The sequence below is a fragment of the Balaenoptera physalus genome, assembly GCF_965194825.1.
Source record: "Balaenoptera physalus genome assembly, chromosome: 5".
Lineage (NCBI taxonomy): Eukaryota > Metazoa > Chordata > Mammalia > Artiodactyla > Balaenopteridae > Balaenoptera > Balaenoptera physalus.
This window is the reverse complement of record NC_138884.1, coordinates 147,631,715-147,655,103: the sequence shown is the minus strand read 5'-3', so window position 1 is coordinate 147,655,103 and position 23,389 is coordinate 147,631,715. Positions and strand designations below refer to the sequence as shown.

At 61.0% G+C, this 23,389-nt stretch overlaps 1 protein-coding gene across 4 annotated transcripts in view; it reads right to left on the bottom strand.

Annotated features, from left to right (window-relative positions):
- The window catches only part of HTRA3 (HtrA serine peptidase 3), a 33,708-nt gene extending 10,751 nt beyond the window's left edge, over window positions 1–22,957 (bottom strand). For 2 of the 4 annotated variants that reach the window (XM_082464394.1, XM_082464395.1), the window contains exons 1-6: window positions 22,216–22,950; window positions 11,455–11,554; window positions 8,343–8,565; window positions 5,222–5,416; window positions 4,453–4,485; window positions 2,592–2,706 (exon numbers count right to left, since the gene is read on the bottom strand). In XM_082464394.1, the coding sequence (XP_082320520.1) occupies window positions 2,592–2,706; window positions 4,453–4,485; window positions 5,222–5,416; window positions 8,343–8,565; window positions 11,455–11,554; window positions 22,216–22,600 (1,051 nt within the window). In that variant the 5' untranslated portion in view covers window positions 22,601–22,950. Of the gene's footprint in view, window positions 1–177; window positions 942–2,591; window positions 2,707–4,452; window positions 4,486–5,221; window positions 5,417–8,342; window positions 8,566–11,454; window positions 11,555–22,215 lie in introns of those variants that run through there. The other 2 variants (XM_082464397.1, XM_082464396.1) reach the window with 2 other exon arrangements.
- Window positions 22,958–23,389: the final 432 nt, after the last annotated feature.

The following is a 23,389-nucleotide window of genomic DNA, read 5'->3' as shown; positions in this document are numbered from 1 at the left end:
CGTTAGTCCTAAGGCTGGCTGAACCCCCAGACACTCCTGGGGCCACTCTTACCTTGAAAGTTCCCCAGAGGCCTCTGCCCCCCAACCCCTAGATGGAAACAAGAAGCGCACCTTAACTAACATCCCCTCACTATAATAAAAAGACGGTTAGTCTTAAAGAAATTTAGATTAACTGGGTTTGGATGATTTGGTATTTTTATTTAAAAAAAAAAAACCTAAAAGTGAACATCAGTCAATTTCAGAAGGCTTTAAAATTATAAATTCAGTCATTCAGCTAAAATTTGTTGGGCTCTTTCATTAGTCCACATGTCCTCGGGGAGGTGACAGCTCTGGGGACAGGGGACGAGTGTTCCCTGGGGACTGGGGTGAGGTCAGTGCTGAAGGGGACAGTCCCCGTACAACAAAGGATGGGGACAGTCCCTGCACAACAACAGAGGAAGAGAGAAAAAAGAAGAGGATGTTATCACCCCATTTCCAACAAAACAGTCACCCCACAGCTCAATCTGTGCCAAGTACAGCCCCACTGATTTCCAGGAAGGTGGCCAAAGTCAAAGGCACCCCTGGAGCAGAGGAAAATTAAACTGGAAAACTTGGTTATTAGAGAAAAAAACCAAGTGTGGTACGAAGGTGCAGCCCTGGATCAAGTTCTGAGCTTCCTAGCAGCCAAGGAGAAAAGGGTTCAAGAGGTGAGATGATCCCCTGGCCAACAGAAGCCTTCAGCTTCTTTAGGGAAGACCGGCTGTGCCCTGGCTTCAGGCTGTCTTCACATAAGGGACACGGATGAACCAAACGGGGTCCTCAACTGCGGTTCTTCACGGGACCAGTCCTCCTAGCCCTGGTCTGGGCTGTACTGGAGTCTGTATACTTGGCTGGTGGGGGCGTGGAGGATGGGGCAAGCGTGAAGAAGTGCCCCTGCCCTCAGTGGACTGCTGGCGAGGGGGCTGGGAGGAGACAGGGAGCAACGTGAAGGTGTGAGCAGGAGGGCTGAGTCAGGTCTGCGCGCTGGCCACGAGGGGTCATGGGAGACAAAATGGGCGGGAGAAGTTGCTCAGGTGAAGAGAATGGTGGGAAGGTGGAGGCCGCCAGGAGAGGTCCTGAGATCAGAAACGCGGCCCTCCTCTGGAGAGTGGCCGTGACCACCGACTTTGGGAAAGCGGCTGGCCTGTCCTTACTAGGGACAGGGGACAGTCACCTGGCCTTGTCAAGGCCTCTCCCAGGTGGATGCTCGTGGCCACCTGGGAGCGGGCAGGGTGGGCTGGACACGCCTGTGTGTGGGGGGTAGGAGATGGAGGACGAGAAGAGGGTGATGTCCAAGCATCAGGACCTCGGGCTCTGGTGGATGGGTGGAAGGAAGGAAGGAAGGGTGAATAGGTGGATGGATGAACAGAAGGAAGGAGGGATGGAAGGAAAGAAAGAAGGAAAAGGAAGGAAGAAAGGAAGGATAGATGGATGAAGGAATGAGTGGATGGATGGATGAACGGATGTATGAGTGGGTGCATGGATGGGTGGGTGGGGAGAAGAATGGATGGGTGGATGGGGGGTGGGTGGTTGGATGGATGTGTTGGTGGGTGAAGGGATGGGTGTGTTGGTGGGTGAAGGGATGGATGTGTTGGTGGGTGAAGGGATGGGTGTGTTGGTGGGTGAAGGGATGGGTGTGTTGGTGGGTGAATGGATGGGTGGGTGGATGGGCAGATGGGTGGGTGGGTTGGTGAGTGGGTGGGTGGTTGGATGGATGTGTTGGTGGGTGAAGGGATGGGTGTGTTGGTGGGTGAAGGGATGGGTGTGTTGGTGGGTGAAGGGATGGGTGGGTGGATGGGCAGATGGGTGGGTGGGTTGGTGAGTGGGTGGGTGGTTGGATGGATGTGTTGGTGGGTGAAGGGATGGGTGTGTTGGTGGGTGAAGGGATGGGTGGGTGGATGGGCAGATGGGTGGGTGGGTTGGTGAGTGGGTGGGTGGTTGGATGGATGTGTTGGTGGGTGAAGGGATGGGTGTGTTGGTGGGTGAAGGGATGGGTGGGTGGATGGGCAGATGGGTGGGTGGGTTGGTGAGTGGGTGGGTGGTTGGATGGATGTGTTGGTGGGTGAATGGATGGGTGTGCTGGTGGGTGAAGGGATGGGTGGGTGGATGGGCAGATGGGTGGGTGGGTTGGTGAGTGGGTGGGTGGTTGGATGGATGTGTTGGTGGGTGAAGGGATGGGTGTGCTGGTGGGTGAAGGGATGGGTGGGTGGATGGGCAGATGGGTGGGTGGGTTGGTGAGTGGGTGGGTGGGTGGATGCAAGGAAGGAAGCACTGGGTTCTGACAACTACGGAGCAGCCCAGACAAGTGAAGCCCAAGAGCCAAACCCCTGGAGGTGGGAGGTGAGGTTGATGACCCCAGCCGGAGGGGCCAGTCTGGAGGGGTAGGCGTGAACGTGGCCATGAAGTGGAAGACTTGAAAGAGGCTGAGGTATCGCGGGGCGGGGGTCTCAGGACGTCAGGACCAGGTCAGGAGTGAGCGTGGGCACACAGCACCGCAGGATCTCCTGGCCCGGCTGGAGGCTGTGGGCTCAGCCCTGGGACAGCCTCCCTGCCTCCACGTGGGAGCTCCGTACCTTTGCCGTGCTTGTCCTGGAACTCCGTGAGGAAGCGCGTGATGCGGTCTGAGGGGATGGCAAAGGAGATGCCGGCCGCAACCTTGAGCGTGTTGATGCCAATGACCTCGCCGTCCTGGGCAGGTGATCAGAGCGGGTGGTCACTCGGGGAGCCCCAGCGACCTCTGGCCTCAGCAGCAGAGCAGCGTGTCCGCGGCTCGGCTCCCAGAGGGGACCCTGGCCATCAGCGCCCTCCCTGAGAAGCTCCGAAAAGGTGCTCTGGGGTTCACACCTGGGTCAGGGACCCCCACCTCTCCCGCCATTTGCCTCCAAAGCTGACCCCGCCCCCATCGCTGGAGAGTGTCGGCCGGGGAAGCTTGCAGTCTGCCCCTGAGAAGCAGAGCCCGCTGACTGAAGACACCCCCAGGCAGCATTCTGAGGGCCTGGAGCCAAGAGGGACGTGATGAGGACTGTGGGACCCCCCCATCCCCTCCTTCTAGAAGCAGGGTGGGGCAAGTGGGCCCAGGGCCGCCCCCAGCATTCCCCCTCCTTTCTGTCCCTTTGGAGCTGGGCTCCCACCCTGCCCTGCCCTGCCCTGCCCGCCACGAGGCTGCTGCAGCTTTGTCGGATCTGCAGCCTGAGGCCTCTCTCCTGGACCTAGCCCCTCCCTCAGACTGGCAGGCACCCCTGCCCTGGCTCTCCCGTTCACCTCGGGGGTGACACCTGCACACGACACCCAGGCCAGGGCCTGGCCTGGTCACCAGGGGTCCCCTCTGGGGCCTGCCTCAGAGCTTTGGACAAAGGCATACTTCGCCTGCCTGGTCCCCCAAGTGCCCATCCCCACCTGTTCCCCAGGAGCCATGAGGTGGGAGGACCAGGCGAGGAGAGGATCCAGGGATGGAGAGTCTCTCATCGGCCCTGTATGCCCATCCCCCTCCGCCTGGACCACATGGCGTGGCCTCCTGACCTCTGGCCTAAGGTCCTCCCACATGAGCTTTCTTGAACACCGGCGCTATGGCCTCAGCACTGCTGGAAGAGCCTAGGGCTTGTCAGGGCGCGGGGAGACGCACCCTCCGCGTCAGGACATGGCACACCAGCCTCCTTGCACTGTTTCCCACCTGTTGCTCCAGCAGTGACACCTGCCTGTATGCCTCCACCCTGTGCCCGTGCTCTGCCCTCTCCCTGGAATATCTTTCTCTTGCACGTCCCCATCCACCCAAACCCTCCATCTCCACAGCCCAGATGAGATGCTCCCGCCTCCAGGAAGCCCTCCCTGATCCCACGTCAGCTGCCAGGTCCCCCAGCCCAGTATCCCTCTGGAGCCCTCCCTGCTCCTCACACTGTGCTTGGGTGTGTCCCTGCCTGACCCCCTCCTTGGATGGGACCCCCTCCCAAGCACTGCCTGAATGGCAAGGCTAAGGCGTTGCCCTGAGATCTGGCACTGGGGGAACAGGCATCTGTGTCTTAGAGAAGGCTGGACCTCAGTTGGCCTGGTCTATCCTTACACGGCCCAGACGCAGGGACCAATCCCAGGGAGCCTGGGTGCTGAGGTGCGTGGCACGCCCATCTCGTCTCCTGTCAACATGACAACAGGGCGACCCAGAGGGGGTGACTCGTCCCCAACCTGTGTCCCCTGCCCCAGGTCCACCACAGACACACAGCCCCGGCCTGGGCTGCTGTTCTCGGGGCGTCCCTCACTCCTCTGACAGCACCAGCTCCCCTGGGGGCACGGGGCAGCACGTGCTCGGGGTCATATCCTCCGCCCGGGCCTCCAGGCTGCTGGCTGTGTTCTGGGTCCCACGCCTGCCTCGAGGCTGTGCCCCACCCGCCATGTGAGCAGAGCCCCCGAAAACTCGAGGCCCCTGCTCTAGGGGACACTTACCAGGTTCACCAGGGGTCCCCCGGAGTTCCCATACTGCAGGGCGAAGAAATTCGACATTAGCTGTGCCCTGGGCCCCCCGACCCCGAGGGTTCCTGAAGCTTTTTCTTCCAACTACCATTCCAACCAGCACAGAAACATGTAATTGAATGTCATCCCCGGACAACGTCGAAAGGCCTCATCACTGTCTCCCATTTCATAGATAAGAAAGCTGAGGCCCACAGAGGCCAAGTGCACGGCCGTCTGATCATCAGGGTCTGACCTGCCCCGTGCTGTCTGCACAGACCTCAGGGGCTCCCTCCAGCCTCACATCCACAGGAAGGGCAGCAGCAGGCGGATGCAGGATGGGGCACCATTTCTCATCCCACCAGCCTCGAGGAGTCTCGCAAAGACTAACGCTTCCAGAAGAGGGTCTGAACCACGGCAAAGCCAGAGAGGCAGGCGCCGGCCGTCAAAGTGCTTTGTGAATGCAAAAGGTGCCATCCAACACAATAGTAATAATAACAATAGTAGTAATAATCAATGTTGACCGGGGTGTGTATTTGGGCAAAGATATTTCAGGGGCCTCGGCTATGCCTCTACCTCCCTGAAGGGCTGTCCCGGGTCAGGCCAGCAGCCTCTAACTCCCAGGGCCAGCCTGGCACCCATGGGTAGAAGTCACAGGGAGTCAGAGCTCCGCTTCATCTAAAGAAAGAACTTTCTAGCCAGTGGCTGCGCCCAGTGCTGGAGAGGGCTCTGGGGACACAGCCCCGTGGTTACGGCGGGCGCTCACGTTGATGATGGCGTCTGTCTGGATGTAGTCCATGTCCGAGTCCCGGAGGCCCAGCTCCCGGCCGTCCCGCTGGGCCGTGCTGACGATGCCCGTGGTCACGGTGTTCTGCAGGGCGAAGGGGCTACCAATGGCCACCACAAACTCGCCGGGACGCAGGTCTGCCGAGTGGCCCAGCGACAGCGCCGGGAGCTTTTTCTGGGGGGAGGTGGGGAGGACATGGGGAGGGAAGCTCAGCTGTCGGCCTTCGGTGGGACCAGAGCCAGATCACGCCCAGGCCGCCGGCAGGGTGGTCCCTGGAGCAGCCGGACAGAGCCGTCAGGGCTGCAGACCAAGGCAAGTCTGGCTGCCCCGTGGTGGCCACGAGGCCCAGGGCTGGTGTTCACAGAGCAGAGGCTCAGCCCCCCAGTGACCACAGGTGTCCCTAGGGCAGGCCTCAGGGGTCCGTCATAGGGAGAGTGCACAGAGGGTCCAGCCGGGCACGGCCTCCGAGGTCACTGAGCCCAGTGGTTCAGTGGTCCCAGATCCCTCTGAAAATCCGACAAAAGCCACGGACAGCAGCACCTGGAAAATGCACACACTGATGTGTGGAATGGGGTCTGCGGGAGCCCTGGAGCCCAGAGGAGACCCGCGACACTGGTTTTGGAATCCGATGCAGCTCAACCTGATCTCCCAATATAGACACACACGGAAGCTGAGGCCAGAGAGATAAAGCGACTTAACCACGCTCTGCGTCCCCGTCCCGCCCCTGCACACCGAGGACACCCGCACTCTCCTCTCCTGGAGCCAGCGGAGCCTGTCTGTCTGTCTGTCTGACTCTGCATCTGGACTGGGAGCTCTGAGCAGGGCCGTGCCTTATTTGTCTCCCTGTTCTGGAAGCTGCAGGGAGCAAGCTCAGAGGAGGAGATGCCCGTGAACTTGGAGGGTTTCCTGGTTTGGATGCTGCACCCCTCATGTCGGATGTCACCCCGGGGGGAGGGGTGGCATGTGGGACCCCTCAGCACCACTTCTGCAGCTTCCTGTGGGTCTGTTCTTATTTCCAGATAAAAAGTCTTCTTCACAAGGTGCTGGAGTTTCCCCACCAATGGTGCGTCAGTGACAAAAGCAACTACAGGAAGCAAACTTCCAGGTGAACTAAATAACATGAAATCCATGTGCTAATTGTGGAGGGGAGTAAAGCTTCTAGACTACACAATGGAAAAAGGAAGAAAAGCCCCGGAGATGGCCGCGCTCAGATCACAGGGGCCTCGGCTAACTCTGGAAGTCGGGGGGCCGGATCCCACACTGTGGACCCTCAGGACAGTGGGTTCCATCTGGCCTCTGCTCTCTGCTCCCAGGTCAGGAGTTTCCCCTTTTTACGCAGTGCCACCACGTCAAATAAGAATTTTTCCCTGTTTTTCATAGCAGCTCTCGATAAAGGTAGAAAGGTAAACGCCTGTAAACGGAGTGAGGGGGGACCTCCGGGGGGGTTAAGGAGACACCAAGCGGCTGTGCCCACGTGGGAGACGTGGGGTCTCGACGCGCCACTTTCTGTGCCGCTGGACGGCGAAGCCTCAGGAAGTGGCACAAAGGGTCCCAGGTGGAGGAACCGCTGCAATCGGGATGAGGACCCAGAAGAACAACGCGGGTCGGCAGCTTTCCCCAAAGCTTGGTTTGATGCCGCGTGCAGGGCTCGGAGGCTAAGAGGCAGACCTGCTGTCAGGAGAACCGCTGCAGGCGCTGGGCATCTCTGGGCACCAGGGCACCTGGGTCTTACTGACTCTGCTGGCATCTTTGGCCCCACGTGGCCGCTGGGGTGCGCCCCTGCCCCCCCTTGGGATTCCAGTGCCTGGAAGGGGAGAGACCCAGAGACAGCCAGACCTGGGGTCTAATCCAGCTCTGTCTCTCCCCACAGGGGTCCTTGGGCAGGGGTCGCAAACTGTGGCCCTTGGGCAAATCCAGCCCAATCCAGCAGCCTCTTCTGTAAATAATCTTTTCTTGGACCACAGCCCAGCCATCTGGCCTGTGGCTATTTTCCCAGTCCAGTGCAGAGAAGTTGCTACAGAGACCACAGGGCCCGCGAAGTCTAAATCATTTACTACCTGGCGCTTCACAGAAAAAGTGTGCCAGCTTCTGTCCTTGAGTACATCCCTCCTCCCCCAGCCCCAGTTTTCTCGTCTTTAAAATAGAGGTGGTGTTCCCAGACTCAGTAACTACTGGGAAAGGGCTCAAAAGTGGGCAAGGGTCTCCGTTAGGATAGTGGCGTGGAGCCACTAAGCCTCCTCTCCTGTGATCGGGCAAGAAGACACCTCCTTGCAAAAGACCGATCATCTCAAGTGCTGGCAACTTTATTCAGAGAGAGCAGAAGCCAGGTTCAGACTCAGCCAAGCTGGACTCGCCAGCCCAGATGGGCCCGCCCCTCAGGGACCTCATGGCATAGGCAGGGCACAGGTCACCGCAGGTGAGCCCGCAGTGGCCCCCAGAGTCGTGACCACAACGCTGGACGACAAGAAACACGCTGGAGGGAGTCTAGGACTTAGCAGAGTGGGCCCAACCTGCCCTTGGTTAGACTGACCTCGGGCAATCACCTGACTCCCCAGGCCTCAGTTTCCCCTCTGAAATAGCCGGACACTGGCGCCCCTCCCGCCAAGGGCTGTGGTGGGGATTGGGGGCTGTGCTCAGGCTGGCCTCCCAGGAATGGCCAGTGGTAGTCATGGAGGAGCACTGTGGCCCCGGGGTAGGTCTGCCTGCTCAGCTGGGGTGCCGATGTGGAAGTGGGGGGATGGAGGGGGTCAAGTACCCCAAGTGCTCCCCACTGGCCTCTGTCACCCCCACGGGGACAGCGGCATCCCCAGGAATGGGCCCGGGAGGGACAATAGAAGTGTCCTGGGCCTCAGAGACCCTCCGTGTGGGAGTGGCTATGGGCAGCACAGAACCTGCTCTGCCCTGCACGGGCGGCTCAGGGGAGGCACAGGGCGATGTCCGGACGCCCGGGTTCTAGTCTGACTAGACCCAAGACTGGGGACACATCGCCGGTCCCCGGGGGTCTCAGTTCCTCCGAGTGTCCGACGGGAGGGCTGGGCCAGCGCGTCTCAAAGCCCCGGGGTCCAGGAAGGGCTCCCCCGCTCCCCCGCCGCCCACTCACCTTGGGGTGGATCTTGATGGTGGCGATGTCCGACTTCTTGTCGATGTCTTTGATGGTGGCCTCGTAGGTGTCACCGTTCTGCAGCTGCACCTTGAGCTGCTGCCGGCCCGAGACGGTGTTGGTGCTGGACACCACGTGGGCGTTGGTGACGATCAAGCCAGCCTCCGACATGATGAAGCCTGAGCCGCTGGACAGGGGCACGTTGCGGCCGAACAGAGGGTGTCTACGGGGAGGCAAGCAGGCGGGCATTCAGGACTGGGGTGGGGGTCGGCCACAGCAGTGGGCCGGGGGGAAAGGAGCAGAGCTAGTGCCTGGGCTTGGCGTCCACCAGGCCCAGCATCGAATCCCAGCTCTGCCACCTCCTGGCTGTGGCCTTGGCCAGGTCATTAAGTCTAGACCCACTTCACAGCCGCAAAGAGGGGCCCATGATCTGTGACTTGCCATCTGCGAGGATGAGTCAGGAGGCCCGTGAATGTCAGACCCATGACGATACAGCAGGCACTTCCTGCCCTGGAGCCAGACAGACCAGGATTCTAACCTCAAGTCCAGTCCCCACGTACAACTGCCTGACTGTGGGCAGGAGGCCGACCCCTCTGAGCCTCAGTTTCCCCATCTAGGAAATGGGCTAACAGCACCTGCTCCACTGAGCCGGGGGCCTGCAGGCAGTTGATCAACAAGCAGGGCTGCTCCTGGCACAGGGAAGACGCAGGGATGTGTACCGGGCCTCCGTGGACTGTCACACAGCAAGTCCCCAGGGAATGTCGGTGTCCCAGGTCTCTGGCTGCGCAGAGAGAGGGTCTAAACACCGAGGGGAGCGTGCTCCCACCTCCCTCTGGCGCCTCCCCACTGCTGCCTACTCTGAAGCCCCAGATGGCGTGAGGAGCAGAGCTGGCGAGGCTCCGTTCCGTGAATCCCACGCCACGCGCCTACAGGGGGAGCCCTGGACATGGCAGGGCAGGGACACCAGCCTTAGCACCTGCCTCCGTAAAATGGGATGGAACAGGTGATGCAGCTGGCATGGGGCCCGAGTCAGTATTCTCTGGTGGGGGACAACACCCCGCCGCGGCTGGAGCCCTCTGAGTAGCAACCTCAGCTCCCAGGATGCCCAACACAGCTTGGGACCTACCCTGGGAGGGGGGTCGGTCGCCTCTGGGACCCCAGTGCAGGGCCTGTATGGAGCAGATCATCAGTGCCTGAGGCTGCCTGGCAGAGATGACGGGAGGGAAGGAGCAGGGATGGCAGGGAAGTCTCCGGGGAGTGGGTCTCTGGGAGGTGCAGAAACACCACCTCACCACCAGCAGGACCAGGGACAACTAATGTCACTAAGAGCTCCCTCTGAGCCAGGGACCAAGTCATTTCGCGCTCACAGCCGCCCTATAAGGTAGGCAGGCCTCCAGTTCGCAGGTGGGGAAACAGGACCAGTGACACGAACCAGCTGCCCGGGTCAGGCAGGAAAAGGGCACAGCAGGGGTCTGAACCAGGCAGCCTGGTCACTTGGTCCCTCTGCAGGGTGACCAGAGCATCTGTTCACTCACACCAGCAACCAGCTTCTGCCCCCGCCTAGTTCCACGTGGGTCCCTGAGTGGCAGCCGCACCTGAGCCCCACGGGGCTGCCATGTGTAGGATTTGTCGAATGTCTGCAGAAGGGCCCCAGGCAGCCCAGGGCCTCCTCTCCGGCTCCAGGGTCACAGCCAGAGGTGCCTGTGCTGGAGGATCATTTTCTGGTGTCTGGGATCTCGCCCGCCTCGGCCTCACCACGCGAACATCAGCCTCCAAGGCTGACTTGGAAATGGCATCACCGCCTGCCCTGCTGGTTTGGGGGTCTGATGCCTGGGGCCTTCTGGAAAGACACTGCCCCCTCCAAGCCACCTGCAAGGCCAGGGACGTGCCACTCACATGTCCAGTTGTCACTTCCTTAATGACACGTCTCAGTGTCTGGGGCCCGTGGAAAGGACAGTGAGGGGTCAGCGTATCGCAGGGGGATGGGCTCAGCTCTGAGGTCCAAGAGACTTGGGGCAGCTCTGCAGCTCTGAGCCTGGGGCAGTTCCCCGGGCCTCTGTTTCCACATCCAGAAAATGGGAACGTGGGAGCCCGCCTTCTGGATTCATGGGAAGGTGCATAGGCTGTCAGCCAGCGCTAAGGGACAGGCTGCCCGGTCCTGGCGTCTCCTTTAGGAGGCGGGCACACAGCAGGGCTGTTGGGAGCAGCACAGGAGCTGTAGGAAAGGCAGCCCGTGCGGCGATGGGCACACAGCAGGCGTCTGAGGACATTGCTGAGCTCACACCGTCCGTCTCCCCCGCCCCGCCCCGCACGGAGCACCGTCAGTGGTGAGCACGGTCCCTGCCCTCCAGAGACGGGGGGCAGCGACGCCCAGTGACAAGGGCTCCCACTCGTCAAGCTCCACGGCCAGCGAGCAGGGGGCCCTGTGCTGGGGCCAGGAGTCAGGGCGCGAGCAAGTCTGCCCACTCCTGGGAACCCCCAGGGCCACCTGGTCCTCTGTGCCTCAGGCGGGCTTAATGACACTGGCCGGCCTCCACCACCTGGGGAGAGTGCTGTGAAGTCAAGCGAGGCCCTGGGGTCGCGGCCGAGGCCTCAGTGACAGTCCCCTCGGGCAGCGCGGCACACGGGGGCCTGGCTCCCTCCGATTCCAACAGGATGGAGTGGGGTTCTGACCCTGTGTGTCTCATCTGGGCTGCTACTGGCCAAAAGGTTAGGAAACTCGAAGGAAGAAACACTTTAAATGTGAGAAAAGTCATGCTCTTCGTGTCTTCTCTTTGCGGGGTGTAAGTCAATTCGGGACTAGACCCCAGGATTCCACGGGAGCCAGCGGTCTGCAGTGTCCCTGTGACACCTCAGCAACCCCCCACCTCGCACCTGCTCGTGCCACAGCCCGGTCACCTGAGAGGTGCTTTCTGTCTCCTTAGGTGAGGAGGTCAGGGTCAGGGAGGGGGCATCCCCCACAAGGGCTACAGCAGTCCGGCAGTCTGAGCGAGGCCCGCCGGACCCCACGCCCGCTCTGCTTTCTACTGCCCCCCAGTGCTAGAATTGAGTCTACTTTGGGCCCAGCAGATGGGGAGGGAGACCTTGGAGAGGCGAGGGGGGCTCCACGTACCTCAGGAAGAGTTCTATGTGGACCACGGCCGGCGCGATCTTCTCCACCACGTCAGCGATGAAGTTGAACTTGTACCGCGGGCTGGTCAGCTGGTGGAGACCTGTACTGGCAGAAGAACCAGGTGCTTTAGTGCGGCCCAGACATTTGGGAAGGGGGGCTCACTTGCCCCAAGGATGGTTAATGCTGAGCTTCCTCACCTCACATTGCCAGCCCGGCCAGGAGGCTCAGAGAGGTCAGAACACTTGCCCTGGGCCACACAGCACTGACGTGACGCTCACGCTGGATCTGGGCTAGTCCCCCTGGGCCCTTGCCCTTTCTCTCAGATACAGCAATGCCCTGGTGTGAGGAAACCGACCCTTCCCCTTGCCAGCTCTGGCCTGTCCCTCAAGGCCTTGGGCTACTGCAGTGGCTGGACAAGGTTACAGCAGAAGCCCCTGGGTGGTCCCTTCTGAGCTGCCCGCTCCTGGCCATGGTGTGGCCCCCATCTGGGCCAGGTTGGCTGCCGCTGTCTGAGTCGCCAGGGCCCCCCCCCCCCAACCCCGACCCTGATCTGTGTCTAACTTAGCCAGGCCCCAGGCTGGCTTGCCAGGCAGCTCACGACCTTCCCTGGAACATTCGCCGGCTCAGATTTCTGCTGCCGTCAGCAGTGGGGCTGCTGCTCGCCAGGACCACAGGCCTGAGACGTGTGGGTGGCACAAGGCCCACACCCCTTTGGTCTCCCTGTTCGGGCACATGCTGGGGTCTCCCAGGTCCCCGCCAGAGACCGGCGCTGTCTGGAACCCACGCTGCGCAGCCCTGCTTGTAAGGGCTCCCAGGGCCTGAAATGAGTACTGGGCTGAGCACCATTGAGCTCCAGCTGTGTGGCTTTAGGCAAATCACTTACCCTCTCTGGGCCTCAACACCTCACCTGAAATGTGAGACCAAAGATGCCTCTCCACCTCCATCCCCCAGGGAGCTGTGGGAATAGGCTGTGACTTGCAAACTGAAATGCTTCCTGCCTCAGCAGGGGTGGGAGGGGAAGGGGGGAGCCCACCACCCACCCTGCTCCCTGATGCTGGTGAACAAAGAGGGCTCGGCCTGTAAGGTCCAGCTTTGCAGCTGATGTCTCTCGATGGTCTCTGGGAAGTGACCGATAATCAGGATCTAGTGAAAATCTGGTTTTCCTGGTTGTCCAAAGGGACGGGAGGGAGCAGGTTGGGTGCAGCACAGGAGCAGCGTGCAAGCCCACAGTCGGCGCCTCATAAACATCTGTGGACAAGTGCGGTCCCCATCCACGGCCCGACTCATCTCCGCAGCTGTCCAGGGGGGCAGCCAGGGCAGGGGTCATCAGCTCCATCCTAAAGGTGGGGAAACTTGAGGCTCAGTTCGAGGAGAACCAGGACAGGGGCTACAGGGCTCCCTTCCTTAGGGCCCTCCCCTCCCCACCCCGTGGCCCCTCAAGGCCCTGACTGTGAATTAAGCCTGAGCTGGGACTCGGGGCCCAGAGGAGAGCTTGCCTTGGGCTCCTCGGGCCGGGGAGGTGAGCAGGGCCCACCCCACGGATCCTGTGATGTCTGCCTCTCAACCAGCCTGTGGGCGCCGGCCACGGCGGGCCCAGCCCCCTGCGGTCAGCCTGAATCAAAGGCCGCCTATCCGGGGTGGCTGGAGACGGGCTGGGAGACGTGGCCCGCTGCGGGCCACCTCGTGGCTCCCTGATGATCAAACTGCGGCCGCCAGGGGCCGCTGTGCCCAGAGCCCTCCTCCCAGAGGCAAAGCCCAGTGGAGGGGTGGCATCTAAGATTCAGAGGTTGTGTTTGTGGGCAAGGCCCATGCCGGGCCACGGCTCTGCCTCTCCCAGCACACGTGGGTGCCAGGCACGTTTATTTCCACGTGGATAGCCAACAGTCCCTGAAACTCTGGAGGAGAAGCTACCCGTCAGCTAGCCTGTGGGGCCCGAGCCTAGCTCTGCCTGCCCAATCCCAAGGGCACTGGGAACCTGCATTCATGCTCTATCTTAAAGGCGCAGGGAAGGAAGCCAGCCACCAACCTTGTTGCCCCTTCCAGGTTTTGCTTTCTGACAAGAAAGCTCGCCTGCCAGGCAACCCCCACATCACCAAGGTCCCGGAGGACCCCAGGCAAGGGGGAGGACTCAGCACCAGGCCTGGATTTCCTCTGGCCAAGGCTCGTGCCCACCACGCCGTGCTGGAACAGGCAAGCCCAGGCGGGTGAGGCCAGGTGTCACCCCTCCCTGCTCTGTAAACCGTGGGGGCCACTTACCCCCAGTCTCTGCTCCATCATCCACCATTCCCACGTGGACCACTCCCCAGTTTTCCCTACCACGATGCTCTGGCCTGTCCTGGGTGCAGCTCAAATCTCTCCTCCTCCAGGCAGCCCCCCTGGCAGTCTTCTTCCAGCCCTCCTTGGGGCTCCCAGCATAATGCCTCACCCACCACACTCGCTCTCATAGGGAGGCTGAGTGCCTTCCAGGTGTGTGCTCAGTGCTGGGGACAGGCCAGTGACCAGCCAGGCACAGCACTGTGTGACCAGCGACGGGACAGGGGGAGGCCCAGGGTGAGATGGGGGAGTCCAGTGGCACCCCTAATCCAGGCCTGGAAGAGCACACGGGGAGGGGAACAGAGATGCAAAGACACAGCATCACGCATGAGGGCAGCTATGGGTGGATTCGGCCGACTCCAAACCGGGCCCAGTGTGAATAAGACAGAGGAGGGGTGAAAACATCTGATCAGAAGAGGCTGCGTTGCCACGTGACTCGATCCCAGATCTCAGTGACTCCAAAGCTTTAGGCGCGTCTGTCCAGCCCCTGGCTGACCCAGCCCAGGTCCCGCAGGCTGCGCGCCCCGAGCTGCCCAAGCAGCCAAGGAGCTGACCTGGCCACCCGCAGATCTGGACGGCACGGCGGCCTCCCTCCAAATGCTTTTCTTTCCAATGTGGCCTCTCCAGAGATCACTTAAAATAGGCGACATTCAATTTCATATGACGATTTAAAAACAAAAACCCTCTGTAAAATATTCATAGGCCAAAGGCTGGCGGGAAACACATCAGAATATTTCATGGTGGATATTCGGGGGCAGAGGTAAAGTTATGAGTGATTTTGTTTCCTTTTGTGGATTTTCCAGATGTTCTCCCGTAAGCAAGTTAGATACAGAAAGAAACAGAAGGGAGAGAGGAAGGCCTGGACGGGCTGTGAGCTGGGCTGGGGTGTGAGACAGCGAGAGGCCGGGCTGTGTTTCCCACCATCCCCGGCAGGGCCCTGGTGACTGGCGGGCTGTGGAAGCTCCAAGGAGAAGCCGGGCGGGGCTCACCTCCCACCCAGGCACCAGCTCCTCTGGGACACAGACATGTCCGGATCCCCCGATAGCCCAGCTGTAACCAGCATACGCGAACCCCCAAGGCAGCCCTTGAGAGGGGGCATGGGAGGGAGGGCCTAACCCTAACCCTAACCCAAGGACGAGCATGCTCTGCTTGACCCCATCCGGCCCAGCACACAGTAGGTCTGCAAACACCACCACAAAGAACATCGTTCAGCCTGTTAACCAGCTTTTGGGGGGAACAGCCTCACACGAGCAGCGTCAGTGTGTCCCAGGAAACAGGCCGGAGACAAAGATGGTTTAGGGTGGAGACAGGCCTGGAGCTAGCGCCAGGTCCCATGGACTTCAGAGCCCGCGCCCGCCCTGACCCCACGGCCTGGGGCTCCCGTGCGGAGCTCCTGGGTCAGCCGGCTGGTGCCACAGGCCCCGCCAGGCCCTGTCCCTTTAAGCCGGCGAGGTGGGAGGCGGGGAGGAGGTGGGAGGCGGGCAGGGCCTGCTTCCTGGTCCTCCTCCCCACACAGAGATGCATCATCCCATGAATCAGTGGGAAGGGAAGACGTGGTTCCCACTGCCTCTTTCCACATGAAAACCTTGGGCCCCACGGCTGGGAGGCAGGCTCTGTTTATTTGGGGGTTTTGACAACCCCCATCCCCACCCTCACACTGTCCTGGAGCCAAAGTTCTGAAGTCAACAGTCAGTCTTGACCAGATTCAGCTGTTAGCATTTTTTTTGTTTGTTTTCAAAAATAAGCTGCAATCCACAGGCTTTGGAAGTTCTAGTCAGGAAGAACTTGACACAGAGCAAAGCAAACAAGGCCAGGTGTCCAGCGGTAGCGCCCTCCCGCAAGAGGAAGGGGCACAGCCAGGGCGGAAAGGGACGGGGAGAAGGGCTGGCAGGGAGCCAGGTGGGGCCCGGGGCTCCGCCTCCCACATTTCTGCATGGCAGGGCTTCCGGCACAGCGGCAGACCCTGAAAGAGGACCTATGATGTGCCAGCTCTGGACAGTCACGACTGCCATGGAATGGATGGGGAAATCGAGGCCCAGGGTGGGACACTGACTGGCCCAGACACCCCGCAGGGCCACTGATACTGCTGCACGGGTTGTGTACTGCACAGCTCCAGGACCATTCTTAACAAACATCACAGCGTGACTACCTCCCTTGGAATTGTGCAGTGCGCAACCTGCACAACCGTATGCATTACCCGTCCAGCACACAATGGGCAGAGCCAGGACTGAGACCCACTTCTTTCCTCTAACTCCGAGGTCACTGCCCCTTCTTCTATTGCCTCCTGCAATCAGAAGACACCGCCCCTGCGTCAACCAGTAGTTAGGTAAGAGCTGGGAATGGAGGGGCCATCCGCAGGTGCCCACAAGGTCCCAGGCTGCGCCCATCTGTCCATAACGCTGACTACAGCCTGCAGGCCAGATGGCAACCTCTCAGCAGGGCTCACGGACCTGGGTGTCCAGGTCCCATTTACATCTGCAGCCTTGCTACTGCCGCACGCCCCCGACCCGGTACCCTCGGCTCTGGTGCCCCAAGCATGCGTGCTCTGAAGTGCCCCCCCAAACCTTTGCAATCAGTCCCTCCCTCATCACCCCCAGGCCCAGGCCAACACACCTCCCCTGGGGAGCCTGCCCTGACTCAGTGGGCTCAGTGACCGAGCTCACTCGTCTGGGGCCCAAGGCACCTGGCGACTCCTCCCAGACCTGTCCTTCGAGACTGTCCCCGTGGGCTGGGCGCCCCTGATCCACAGTGGTGAGCGGAGAGCAGCAGGGGAGCAGGGGAATTACCAGGGCCTCCTCCACAGCCTCTCGCCCTCACCCCAGGCCCCACCCACCACCCACAAGGGGCAGGCTTCGAAGCCCCAAGAGCCGCCCTCCGGGTCTGATTAGTTCCCAGGATGGCTCCCTGCCTGTGTTTTTCTTTTTCTTGAAAACATGCCTGTCCCCGAGTGAACTGTCTCCCCCCAGCCAAGGACAGTGGCTACAGCTCCCGGGGGCCGATGCTGCTGTCTGCGACCCCCTGGTTCCCGGCTGTGGAACCCAGGGCTGAGGGCTGCAGCCGGAACTCCCTCTCCGTGGGCCACGCCAGCCGGGGTTCCGGGCACTTATGACAGCAGGGAATTCTCACAGCAGTTCTTCAGGGCAGGGATCTTCACCCATTTTACAGGTGAGGAAAAAGGCTCAGAGAGGTCAGGAGACCCGCCAAGGCCCGCAGCCAGGTCCCAGACCCCTGACCCCCGGCACGTCTCTCTCCCCGTGCTGGTCCTCAGCCAGGGTGACTGGCTGTCCTGCCCCCAGGAGAGCCCAGCCTTGGCCGGTCCTCAGCTTAGGGCCAGCCTGGCTTTTCTGGCTGTGAATCCCACTGGGGCTGCAGCCAACCCTGTGGAGGAGAGGGCTCGGCTATCAGCTCGTTTGTGCTCTGTCAAAGGGGCCCCATAGGCCAGGCAGGACTCCGGGCTGCCCACAGGGCCGCCCAAGCCACGGAAGCCACAGTGGGGTCAGCCCCTGCTCCTCCTCTTACAGGAAGCCCTCCCTGCCCTGACTGGTCCATCAGCTGACTCCTCTGGGTTCAGGCTCCTCAGCTGTGACGTGGGTACTAAGTGAGGCCAGTGGAACCGCCGTGGGCAGGGCCTGGCACGTGGCAGCCACTCCACAAACACTGCCCTCCAGCTCCTTCCCGTCCTCCACTGCCCCACCTTCCTCTCACAAACTCCACTTATGTCAGATACGTCCACTTGTTAACATTTAGGTTTATTCCCACTAACGCCTATTAATTAATGCTTACATCGTGCAAAGCACTTGAAATTCATTATCTCATTGATTGTCAATGACCCAGTGAGGAGGATCTGTTGTCCCCATTTCACAGATGAAGAAACTGAGGCGTGGAGAGTCTTGCAGTCTTGCAGCGTCTCTCCACGGGAAGTGGTAGAGCTGGGACTCACCCCTGAGCAGCCGGGAACAGAACTGGGTCTCGGTTGTGGGTCTGCCCATTATTTGCTGGAGGGGCTAGAGAATACAGTTGGGCAGGTTGTGCACTGCTACCCTCTGCACCAGACCGGGCATTCAGTTTGGGATGCGCACACACCCACACGTCCTGGCCACATCTTTGCTACACTGAGGACAAGGGGTCTGTGATTTTATTCTCTTTCCAACCTGTTTATTCAACACCCTTATCAAAACCAAGCAGGGAGGCCACTTCCTCAAGGTGCTGGAGGCCTGCCCGGGGTACAGGCCACTAGATGCAGTCAGGAGGACCCGGGTTCAGCACAGCTGTGCCTCCCCACCTGGTGACCTCGGGCAGCCCACTACACCTTGATGAGTCTTTTCTTCTAAAGGGCCATGACAAAAACACCCAGACACGATGTGTGTTTAGCCCAGAGCACAAGGTCTCGCCCTTGACCCTGGTAAAACCTGGTGGCTTCTCACCCTCACAGCAGGCCCAGGAGGAGGCCGCTTTCAGACCCTCTGGCGGGACACGCCGGCTCACTCGGTCAGCCGAGGGCTACTCCGTCAGCCGAGGGCTACTCCGTCATCCAGTGTGCACGAACCCCAGGCTTCCAAGAAGGCCAAGTGAATCTCTGCTTGGCCTCATTTTCCCCAGAGCTCCCGGCAGCTGAGAGGTACGTGTCAGGCCAGGTGGACGCAGCCAGTGGGTTGAGCCTGGCACACCCTTGCTCCAGCTCACCCAGCACAATGCTCGCAGTGTGACCAAGTCAGGGCAGTTCATCCCCAAAGCGGCTGGGTGCCTCTGCTGGGTCCCCTCGGATGTGAACTTGAAGGCAAGGACGGACCTGGATTTGGGCTGGGGGGGGGGGCGGTGGGGCTTCACAGGCCTCACAGGTCATGGCAGGGCCCCCAAAGCCTGAAGAGGTGATAAGCCTGCTACCCTGTCCCAAACCTAGGCCACCCCTTCTCAGTGACACAAACAGAGCAGTACTGCCACCAACACACGGACAGGGCCACGCATCAGCCAGGCTCTTGTCAGGGAACCCCGTGCCCCACTAGACACCCTCCACGCCAGAGCCCCCCGCCAGAACCTGATCACAACTCTCCGAACCCGCTGCTCCAGGAGAGGCCCCGCCACCCACCCTGACCCCCTACGCCCATCAGTCAGGAGATACTAATGCCTCTGGAGCCTGCCCCCCTCGGCTGTCCCCCTAGCTCAGGCCTCATCAGTTCTTCCTCCTCAGGGCACCAGACTCGCACTAGCTGGGCCCCTGTACCCACTCTGCACACCTGTTACCCGTAAGCCTTCAGGGGTCCCTCACCTCCTAAAGACGGGTCACCCTCACAGCTCCTCCATCTGGCACCAGCTTATGCTCAGCATTTCCTGCTGTCCTCCTCAGCACAGGCTCTCTTTGCATCAACCTCTCCATGGCTGTTTAGATGCCACCTCCTCCAGGAAGCCCTCCCTGATCTATGTCTCTCCCCATCCCGGAGACGGGTTCTCCCTCCCCTGAGTTCCACACATCGTCATCTGTCCCTCACAACACAGATGATCAGGGATTTCACAAGGACTCGGCTGGTGGTGGTGATGGTGGGCAGGCTGCAGAGGCCAGGATGTACTGAGCCTGCAGGCTGCATCAGAAGTCCTGCTTGGTCCCAAAGGCAGTGGTCCCAGAGTCACAGCAGGGTTTTGGGCTGGGGAGATGTGCGTCTCATACCCGCCCCCTCAGGCCACCGTGTGGAGGTGCATGGGAAGGGGAGAGGCCTGGGAAGACACACTGGACGGGGTGCTGTGGGATCCCAGTGCACCTCCAGACCAGCTCAGTGAGCGTGGACGGCGAGGGTGCTTCCCAGGCCAAGCCCTGGAGGGAAAAGGACAGCTGCACAGCACCCCGGGCCTTAAGCTCCTCTTGGCTGGACTCCTGGCTCTTCACGAGTCCTCAGGAGCCAACAGATGCTGCAGTTCAGCCCTGCTGTCTGGGCAGGGGGAGTGAGAGGAGTGGGGATGCCTGATGAGTCCTGAATGCAGAATTCTGAGACGCACAAGGCCCCAGGAAGCTGCTAAGAGGATTAAAAATCGAAAGCCAACAAAGCGCTTAAATAAATAGAGCCGAGAGCCTCTGTTGGCACCTGCACTGGGGCTGAACAATAAAAGCTGATGATTAAATGCCACGTTGTGAACCGCCCAGGGCTTGAGATTCTGATTTAACTGCACGCTTGAAGGCCTATTTGTCTGCAGTTGTAGGCAGACAGGCTGTGAAAAGGGACACCTCTGCTCTACGCAGACCCTCTGCACACAGTTCTCTGGGTTTTACTCTCCCATTGATAGATATTCACCCACACCGTGTAGTATCTGCCTAGCACAGACACGGGAGTACACAAGAGCTCCACGGATAGGTAGGTAGTGAACCCTCATCACTGGAGGTATGCAAGGAGGGACACCCACCACGTGGGCCAGGCTTTCATTCCACAGCACCTACTGAGCCCAGGTGCTGGACAGACGTCTGTCTCTGGTCACGGAGCTACCGTCCTCCTCTCACCCTCCTGTGTTTCCCCCACCGTCTGAGGTTCTCCAGGACACAGATGGGGTCTGCCTCATTACAGGGGGCCTTGTTACCAGCCCACAGCCAGCGGGACACACAGAGAAGGTGCTTCACATTCGTGGACTCCCTCAGTCAAGAATAAAGGTTTCAAAATGCCTGGACCACCTCCAACCTCCCTGCTGACCCCCAGCACCCTGAAGCCTGATTCTAACAGCATCCACTACTTGGGGGGGTTGGCACTGGGAAGGGGCCCACAGACACCACCGAGCTGCAGTCGGCAGGCGCCAGGCCCACCCTGAGCCCTCTGCCTCCCAGACCCACCAGGTGGCTGGTTCCGAGCCCCAAGTCAGAAGGTGCAGTGGGTGCTCAAGAAATGATAACGCCCATCTCCATGACGTCGAGTGGCACCATGCTCCCAGTCTCCTGGGCACAATCCAAACACAAGACTGACCTCATCACCCTCACTTCTCTTAAAACCCTTCAGTGGCTCTCCCGTATAATCATGGCTAATCCCACATAACGCTTCCCAAACCGGGCTCCCCGGAACCCCGGTGTGCCAGGAGGAGGTCACGTGTGTCCTGCCAGGAAAGAGCTCTGTTGAAGTTCTCTTGGGAAACCCTGGGTTTTATCATTTTGCGGGGTTTTTTTTTTTTTTCCTTGCTGTAGGTGTTCTCAGAAGCTCTGATAGACTCAAGCGGAGTGTGACTCCCCATTGCAGGGCTGGCGTTCACTTTCCCAAACTTTTGGGGCCACAGGACACTTATTTGCAGAATCCCAGACATGATTCGGGAAGCCTGGCCTACAGGATGAAGCCTAAAACACGACATTTATGGGCCACTTGTGGTCCTGTCCCAGCCAAGCTGCCCAGCCTTGGGCGTCTCTCACAAGCCTACGCACGCACGCGCGCACACGCATCCGCTGCACAACGATCGCTCTGGGCTACGTGGCTCACCACGCACGTGCCTCCACGTGGTGGTTCACGCTGTCTTCTCTTCCCAGAAAGCCTATCCCTCCCGCTACCTGGAAGACGTGTCCCCATCCTTGGAGATTCAGCTTAGATGCCCCTCACCCCTGAAGGATTCCCGGCACCCCAGGCAGCCGTGCTCCCCACGGTAGAGCCTGTTCTGGCGGTCAGCATCTCCTGGTGGGCAGCTGCGGGCTGAGGGCACACACGGGGCCTGACAACTCCATCGCCGTGAACTCCGGGCCCAGCGCAGGTGGTTGCACTCAGAGCTCCTGCGGAACCAACGCCGGAGCCTGCATTCCTAAGAGGTGCCCCAAACAAATAAGGGTTTTCCAGCATTTTCTTCCACGGGGTCAACCTGTGGGGCAAGAAGCCACCCAGAGCCAAGGCCAGGGTACGGGAGGCTGTTCTAAGGTTTGACGGGACTGAGAAATTTCCTACCCCGACGGCCGGTCCCCACGGAGCTCCAAGCGGTCCAGAGGCTCCACAAGCCCGCTCCCCATTCCTAAACAGCCCTCCGGGGACATGGCGTTTTAAGCACAGTGCAAGACAAGAAAGAAAACACCACATGTCACTCAGTTGGTGTCTCTTGAATATCCAGACTGGATATTTAAGGCCAGGAAAGACTGCTTTGCATCCAACACCCAGGCAGGGAGGGATATGGGGACCAGGGGAAATGAGACACAACATGGGTAAGTTTTGATGAGGCCAGAGGCTGGAGAGATGTAGAGCTAGACCAGGCCCCTCGGGGTGGTTAGGAGAGCACCGGGTTTCACCTACTTCTGTGACCCTGGAGACAGCACTTTACCTCTCCCAGCCTCAGTTTCCCCACCTGGAAGACCAGAAGGCTGGTTGGATGATTTCTCAAAACAACCATCCCTTGTGCCCGGGAAGTGTGGACCTTGAGGCTCCGCCCCGGCTCTGAGCCTGTTTCCCCAGGAGACTGCTTCATTCCACCCCCCGCAGTGCTAGCGGAGCAGCCCGACCGAGCGCTTACCCGATGGGCAGGCGCCCTTCTGCAGCTGGCGCACGGGCGTCCCGGAGAGCTGCAGCGCGCGGCGGCTGGCCGCCTGCAGCGCGCACACGTTGGCGTAGGTGTGCCCGTCGGTGCCGCACACGGCGTGCGCCCAGCGACACCGACACACGCCGCGCACACACTCCAGGCTCTCCCCGCACGGCGAGTCTACGGCGCGGCCGCACGGCTCGCCCTCGACGGCGGCGCACACCAGGCAGCAGTTGCAGAGGTCGGGCACGTAGCCGCCGGGACAGCGGGGACTCGGGCACCGTGACACGTCGCAGCGCGCGGGGCACGACGTGGCCAGGGGCTCCCGGGCCAGCGCCAGCGCGACCAGGGCGGCCAGGAGCAGCGCCCGCGCCTGCATGGCGGACGGGCCCGCGGCGGGCGGCAGCGCGGGGGACCGGCCAGGGGCGCACCGAGGCCGCTGCTCCGGGCGCCGACGGAGGGAACGCGGGCGGGAGCGCGGCCACACGCGCCGGCGGCTCAGGCGGGCGGGCGCCGGGACCGCAGAGACATGCCCGGGGCGCGGAGAACCCGGGGGACTGGGGAGGCGCCCGCTCCCTCTGGGCAGACGGTCTGCGGGTAACCGGCCCCTCCGCGTTTAAAGGCGCCGGCCTCCCGCCCGCCCTCGCTGGAAGGGGGCGGCCCGGCCCCTCCGCCAGCTCCGCCCCGGCCCAACCGCCCCCGCCCGGCCTTCCGGGCCTGGACCCACCCGCGGCCCAAAGCTGGGCCTGCCCGGTCTGGGAAACCGGTGTGATGGATATTCTGCGACCCCGCCCCCGGGTAGGGGCCTTGGGGAGGAGGAGCCGCCAGTGTGCAGGCCTCCGGCACCCCTGGGAATCCCTGAGCTAGCCGAGTTCATGACTGAGTTCCAGTGACCTCAGCTACTCCCCCCATCACCCTCCCCCTCATAGAAATGGGCAAGGCCAGACCGTCCCAGCTCCTCCTCCCCAGCTTGCCGCCCCTCCCTCTCCTCCGCCCCCGGCGCCCCTCCCGCACCCCAGGCCGCCTCAGCCAGGAAGCCCTCCGGACAGACCCGGACCAATCCACGTTGGTGGGAGGGATGGATGTCACCCCTCCTGACTCCCCACCTCCACTGGGGACAAACCTTCAGGAAGTGCCCCCCCCCACCCCATTGTCCTCAGTGTTTAGA